This window comes from Diabrotica virgifera, chromosome 6 (assembly GCF_917563875.1).
Source record: "Diabrotica virgifera virgifera chromosome 6, PGI_DIABVI_V3a".
Classification (NCBI taxonomy): Eukaryota; Metazoa; Arthropoda; class Insecta; order Coleoptera; family Chrysomelidae; genus Diabrotica; species Diabrotica virgifera.
In genome coordinates this window covers 199495872-199503538 of record NC_065448.1, presented here as the reverse complement: position 1 = coordinate 199503538, position 7667 = coordinate 199495872, and the positions used below count along the sequence as shown (strand labels likewise).

At 36.0% G+C, this 7667-nt stretch overlaps 1 protein-coding gene across 2 annotated transcripts in view; it reads right to left on the bottom strand.

The window, feature by feature from the left end:
* Positions 1-449: 449 nt before the first annotated feature.
* LOC126887130 (tyrosine-protein phosphatase non-receptor type 21) overlaps positions 450-7667 on the bottom strand; it is a 119980-nt gene continuing 112762 nt past the window's right edge. For both annotated transcript variants that reach the window (XM_050654485.1, XM_050654486.1), the window contains exon 15: positions 450-2893. In XM_050654485.1, coding sequence (XP_050510442.1) covers positions 2800-2893 — 94 coding nt within the window. In that variant the 3' untranslated portion in view covers positions 450-2799. The remainder of the gene's footprint in view (positions 2894-7667) is intronic.

The following is a 7667-nucleotide window of genomic DNA, read 5'->3' as shown; positions in this document are numbered from 1 at the left end:
GGGCCTGAACGAAAGGTGCTTAGGCCGTCGTTTGAGGTGTCGAGTTCGTAGAAACGAGTGCAGGGCGCGATCCACTTGCTGCTTGCAGTAAGGGTAACGTGGCCGTCGTTTGAGGTGTCGCCAGGCGGGAGGGGCCTGATAGTATCCGAGACGAGCCATTAGTCGCACTGACCAACGGTCTACGTACTTAGTATCCGAGACGAGCCTGATGGGGGACCACTCTACTTTCGTTCTGTATAACCTCGCCAATGGTTAGGCGCAGTCCGGGAACGACAAACCCTACTGTGACTTTGGGTTAGGCAAACAGCAAACCCTGGAGGCGCTGGTAAGGCGTTTTAGCATACCCTGCGACTCTCAGGTTAGGCGACATGCAAACCCCACTGACGCTTATAGGTTAGGTCACATGTTCTTAAACGCTGGATCCAAGGGCCAGCGTGGACATAGCAAACCCAGAAGCGTGGAGAGAGTGGTACAGGAGTAGGCTCCTGGAACGGTTATCCTGTCAAACGTGCTATGCTGGTGGACCATTCCACCAAGATGTCGACCTGTTCTGCCGGATAGGACTTCATCTAATAGCGACACAGGTACTACGGGGAAGGGGAGCCCCACGTGTTCGGCCAGCGTGCCCCTTCACTGGAGACGGACTCGTAGGGGCAGTAGTCTTGCTTGATAGGACAGTTTCTTCTCCTGATGCGGAGACACTCTCGGCGTGCACCTTTCCTCCCAAATGGGTGTTTGCTGAAGACTCCGGATCGGGGAGACCCCAGACTTCACCACCTGGGGGGGGGATGTCTCGTTATCCATTTGTGTTGACACGACATCCTTAGTAGGGCAGGGGGTTGATGGGTCTCCTTGGCTTCCATCGACTTCTAATCCCACACTGACGCGCAGGTGCGTCCTTCTAACGAGGGACGCGTGCGACGGTGCCGCTCACAGACCGGAAGATCGTCTGTACATAGTCCATAGTTCCTCCTGGAAAGGCCATCCAAGGCGTAGCGCCGCACTCCAATTCCTGCCACTTGGAGCACTTGCACCGGCATTTAGCAACGAGGAATGGTGTAACGGGACATCCGGGGAGGAGTGGTCGGTATTGCGGGCAAGTTGCGAGTACGGGAGGAGGCCGCATCTGTCTCCACAAAGACTTTCGAACATTTACGGGGGTCCTTACGGGATCAAAAGCCTCTTTTGGTTTTGGGGGGGATTACCATCCCCCCCAAGCCGCCCTGGTGCGGTCGTAACTATGACTCTCTTATGATATTACAATTTCATGCTGTGACGTAAATGTGAATTTTTAGGTTTTTGAAAAGTCATAGTGACGTATCTTGACTTACGCCATTATGTCTCTAAACGAATTTTGTGATGGACCTTTTTTTAAAAAGACATAGTGGCGTAAAATTTTACCATCTATAACTTGTCTTCAAGTGACTGTAACTGCTACCTTTGGCACGAAGGACTAAGCAGGCGTGGTGCTTCAGAGATCTCGACTTGTGTTTACCTCTTTTTAAAAGAATTAGATGAAAGGGGCGTTGAAGAAGTGTTTTTGTTTTCAGATGGCTGCAGTGGCCAGAACAAAAATTCAGGTATAGCTACAATGCTTTTACACTTCGTCTCTGTCTCCAAAAACATTTTGAAGGTATCCTTAAAATTCTTTGAACCATATCATGGACAGAACGAAGGGGATTCCGTGCATAGTGCAATCAACACTGCTCTGAAAGCTTCTGGTAACCTGTACGTTCCATCACAGATCGCAACTACCATCAGACTTGCCCGTATCAAAAAACCCTATAACGTTTTTCGTCTTGAATCTAAGGACTTTCTAGATTTTATGGGTAAAGCGAAACAACTTAGAGTGCTAAGTGTGAGGCAAGACGATGAAGAAAGCAGCGTCAACTGGCCACGAATGGTTGAGTATTTGGCGCTAAAGAGCCAGAAAAAATATTTTTCGAAACAAGTCATTGCTCTCAAGTATACAGAAGCATCACCCAAAAGAAAAATTTGAGGACCTGATGTCGCTCTGTTCAGGACAAACTCCAATCGTACGAAATGAGGAACATGTTTTGTTTTATAAGAATTTACCCCATGCTTAAGGAAACCCATTTACAGAGACTGCACACAGCATAAGCTCAAAATGTTGCTTAGACTAAATATTTAAGAAAGTGACTGTGATCAATTTGACCTCAAAATGTATATTAGGATAATGTAGTTATTTTGTGACCACTTGTTGACATTTTAAAGTGTAACAAAAGTTTTACTTTTTTGTTATTTAGACATGAGATGATAATTGTTTTTTAATATTTGCAACTAAACATTACAATGAATTTAAAAATAAACTGTTCTTGGAACCTCACACTATATTGTTTAGGCTTTATCATATTCTTTTTAGGTTTAAAAAAATTGTGTACTATTCTAACAATGTTAATATTACTTTTAAGGTTATTTTATCATTTAAAGTACAATGATCCTTGTTGTGGAACTATTTCATTCCTAAGTTTAGAATTTCATTAAAAAAACATTCACCATTTTTAAGTGTTTACTTTATGACCCCCAATGAAGTATTTAAGCAAATAATAAAAACAGCCTTCTACAAAAGATTCTAAAGCAAATAAAAAAAACAAAGTAATATTTTGGCGTAAGTGTTTGAGAAAGTTCAAAGACAAAAACACATAACGACGTATCTGCTTTGGGGGGCGGCTGTGGGGTGGGGGGAGTAGGGGAGCGGGAAGCAGGTAAAACCTAAAAAACAATAAAACCTATTAAAATAACTCTTTAACTATCTATATTCATATTATCATTTACTTATCACATAACACATGACAAAAACACATAACGACGTATCTGCTTTGGGGGGGCGGCTGTGGGGTGGGGGGAGTAGGGGAGCGGAAGCAGGTAAAACCTAAAAAACAATAAAACCTATTAAAATAACTCTTTAACTATCTATATTCATATTTTCATTCACTTATCACTCATACTTTTTGATATCTGAACATAAACGTAACAATAGAAAACTTTACAACTGCTCTCCTGTAAAATAGCAAAAAAGCAGTTACGTCGTTATGACTTTCAAGTGACGACCTGCGCACTAAGATTTTATTCTCTTTTCGAATTACCGTCTGTGGACGATACGAATTGTGAATATACCAGTACAAGAAGTTTCTGGACACTACAAAAGTTGCGTATTGGGACAAACCTTACATGAATTTACAATGAAACATTCAAAATAGATAAAAAATTTAAATTGTGTGTGTGTTTTATTGGCACTGGTTTTCACAACCAGCTGGCCAGTCAATTTCATAATAATTTTTTAGACTATAACTTATCACTAACTCAGAGGAGTAATGTGTAGTGTGTGTGTGTTGAGTCATTGTCTTGTTACTTTGCAAAGTCGACGTCACTGTCTTTGTAAAGAGACGCTAATTGTATCCGAACGTCTGCGGTCCCTCCGGTGAGTACCGATCCCACAAGGACAGAAACTATTTTTCATTTATTAATTTATAATAAAAGAAAAATTTCTGAAATTAAACTAATGAAATGAATGTTTTAATTTGCACAGTAACAAGAATGGCAACAATATCCCATATAGCACACAACGTCCGATGGACGTCCATATAACGTACATTTAAAGTCCAAACGTCCATGGACCAAAACTGGACGTACTATGTACGTCCATTACGCGACATCTATTGGACGTTTGATTTCAACGTACATTGGACATCCATTTGTGGTCCATGGAGATTTTACACAAAATGCGACTATTATTATGAGTAATTATATATAGCTTCTTGTTTTAATCAAAGCAATATTATTAGTAGAATACAAGAAGCTTCTATGTAGTCACATATTTTTTCATCATCGAATTAAAACACTGAACCACTAAAATTATTTTAATTAAACCTATATAATATTAGATGATGATAAAACGATGGTAAACTTTTTCAGAATAACGGAGCTACATCGCGCATCGGTAATTATAGAACTTACAATAATTAGACACTACCAATTTAAATCTTAAATGTGCATTTTGTAACTCTTAAATTTCCCGCCAAACTAAATGAGAATCTTCTTGACAACGTTGTCGTTCTTCACGCTATCGGTCGTAAAAGGTAGTACTAGGCAGGTACTTTTAGGGGATTATCGCTGTTAATTGTTGTGGAATACTGAAGGAGGATTTATTTATGATAATTCACAGATTACACAATCGTACTGACTCTCAAGTTCTAAGAAATAATGTTTGGAAGGAACAGAACAGAAATAAACCTCTTTTAATGTGCATGCATCATAGGGCGTCGTTATCTGAATGTTGTCTTTATTAAGTTATTACATCATCCTGTGATATCTTTGTGTTTCCTGTTTATCGTGCAAGTGCAATCGTGCATTAATGAAGTTCCTATAATAAAGTATACATAATAAAGTTATAATAAAGAGAAATAAAAAAGGTTATTTGTGTAATATTTTAAAGTATAAGTTTAGTATTATAGGAACTATTTCCTATACCTAAAGGCTTTTTGCTATGTATGTATTCAAAAAATTATGGACACTAGATTGCTTTCTGAAAAGTGCCCTACCAAAAAAGTCCATAAGACGTACATTGAATGTACATCAGATGTACATTGAATGTACATAAAATGTACACTGAAAGCTTCAACAACGTACACTGTACGTTTGTAGCGGACGTTCTATGGACGTCCAATTTTGTGAACTCTGGACGTTCGTTGGACGTCCATCGGATGTCCATTGTACCTTAGCGGGACGTCCATTGGACGTTCCAATATACACAGATGTACGTCCATAAAACGTACTTGTGCTATCTGGGATGTGAACAATCTAAACTTAATTATCTATTGAACGACACTTAGACTTCTACACCTTTCCTGAAAATAATTTCTCAATACACTCAATAATACTGATGACTAGTAAGAGGACTGCTCTTAGTTTATATATGGCAACCACAAATTTTGAAGAAAGAATTGAGAAACTTTAAATCTGACAATAACGTTGTAAAGTTCAATATTTTAAAATATGTATAAAAGAGGGGAAATCTTTTGGTAAAAAATTACCAAAATACAAAAGCTCAGTTGAACGGTTAATTGTGTTGACATTTCAGTAAAATTGACGGCTCCATGTTAAATTGATGGTTTGAAATGAACAACTTAAAAATAAACATTCATTAAATCTATTAAAACAGCAATGATAGCACGAAAATATAAACAAAATTGCCAAATATTTCTCTTGAAAAAGATGCTTATAGGCCAATCAAGTTAGGTTTTTTCTAGACATAACGGAAAAGACGAGGTTTGACAGTTGAAATATGTAGTATGAGATATTACAAAAAGACTACCATCTTGGGATTCATCAATTTTTTAGTGGAACATTTTTTAAATAAACAATCAAAACGTCAAACTTAGTTTTTTGCTCATAACTTAAAAACTTGTTTATTTAGAAATTTGACGTCCACAGATAACTTTTTCAGAAAAAAAAGATACATCGAATGAGATAGGCTAAATGAAAATCGGTTAATAAACAAAAAAGTTATTGCAAAACGGAAGACAAAATCACTGTTTTTGAATATTGTTAATAACAATTTTATTGTTTATTAGAATATGTTTTAATATAACTAAAATTGAGGGCATTATGGTGTTTGAACGGTGTGCAAAGAATGGTCCAGATCTGTTAAATAGTTTTCGCAAAATTGAATTTGTTTATAAAATTTTTTGAAAAACGAGCTAATTTCTGAGGCTGGTCCAGTTAATATAGCTGAATGTATCTCAATAATCCGGAGCTCATTTCCTTCGTTAAGATGTATACTAACAGCCTATGAAACAAAAAAAGTAAAAAAAATACATATACGTACACAAAATTATTTGTTAATAAATAGCAGTTTTTAAGCTTATAAACAATTACAATAATTTCGTAGAAATTAGATCAAATTAAATGGCAATAAAAAATACGGAAAGCTGGTTAAAATACACAACTTCTAAAAAAAAAATTTTAGTTCGTACGACCCTTGGGGTTCTGAGATAGCCCCTTTTTTTGAAAAAATCACTGTTACGTTAATTAACAACACTAAGATCTGAAATTAACCAATATTTTATAAGAAAAGTCAAAGTTTTTAACAAAGTTTTTAGCAAGAAAAAATGTTAAAAATTGTTTAAACAGTAGTGTTATAAACAAAAAGTATTTTGCGTTCCGACTAAAGTAAAAAATAGCGGGCGTAGTCGACTGACTGAATAGTGCACGCGGTTGACGACCGGCAGCAACTCCTAAAATTACGTTATACCGACCACAAAAATCAACTTTAAAGTGAATAACAAATTTTCGTCATTCCTTATGTTTTCGAGGTCTCCGAATCCGAATATGGAGTTTATTTTTTTCTAGAATTAGTGGAACATGTTCAAAAATCAAATTTTATGCCAAAATGCGATAAATCAATTTTGATGATTTTTCAATTTTAACTCACTGTATTTTTGGTCGCTGTAAATATTTCCTTTTGAAAATTTTACTGTGTTATCTTTGAAGCATTTAGATAACAATGAGATTTGTCCAAAATGATTAAACACATTAAAAGAGAAGTTGTTAATTTTTAAACATCTTGTCTTCAGATTTCGTTAGTTTCATGCTTACTTAAAAAAGTTGAGTGACAAACTTTTTAGTTTATAATTTTAACTAACACAGAAATAAAATATAATTCATGAAGAAGTTTTCCAAAAAAATTTAATTTAAAATATGCAATACGAAAAATGTTATGTGACTTTATAGACGAGCGGCACACTGGCACACCCCAAAAAAAGCTTATTTCTCGAGATACTGATACTAATTTTGGTAATAGGTACTTTATATTTTTGATGGTGCTAAAAACGAAAATTAGGGTTGTTTTGAATTTTACGTGGGGGAACATTATCAAAATCGCAACTTTACCCTAAAAATAAAAATCACGTTTTTTGCGTTTAACTTGCTACAACTCAGTTCCATTGTAATATTTTTTTCTGAAATTTTTATAGTATATACACACACCGGCAAAATTAGCCGAACACGTTAAAAATGGGACATGTTTGATGTCTCGTACTTCATAAACCAGTGGTCCGATTTGAGTGATTATTTTAGTATGTTATAGCCTTATTATTTAAGAATATCGGTGTTATAATATTTTTGCTAGACAGGTAGATGTCATTTTATACCGGGTGTAAAAAGCATACTGTGTTTTTTTCTTAAAGTTCGGAACACCCTGTGGAATATTCCAGCATATACAAAATATTAAAATTAAAACTCGATTGCAGAATTATGCTTTCTTAACATTTTCCTTTTTGATTCATTTGCTTATGTTGGAAAATAAAAAAGTTATGTGCTTTAACAACTAGCCATGTGTTTTATCAATAAATCCTCATAGTAGGGGAGAAAAGTATGCTAAATTTGCAATTACTCGAGCGTTCTTGTGACCTGGAGTGGATTGTGAAGAGTGGGTGCTACAACCAAAAAAAGTTAAGTTAAGTTTTCCATAAAGTGTGGGACTCTCCATTTTTCAATTTAATTTTCCATTTCCACCAATCGTTTTTTCCGATTATAGCGCTAGTAATCCATAATAGGAAAAAATGTTGCGAATAAAAGTTGCTTATTTTTACGTCAAGGATCCAAATCTGCAATAAAAATTGGGGGCTCCTATTTAATATTTTAAT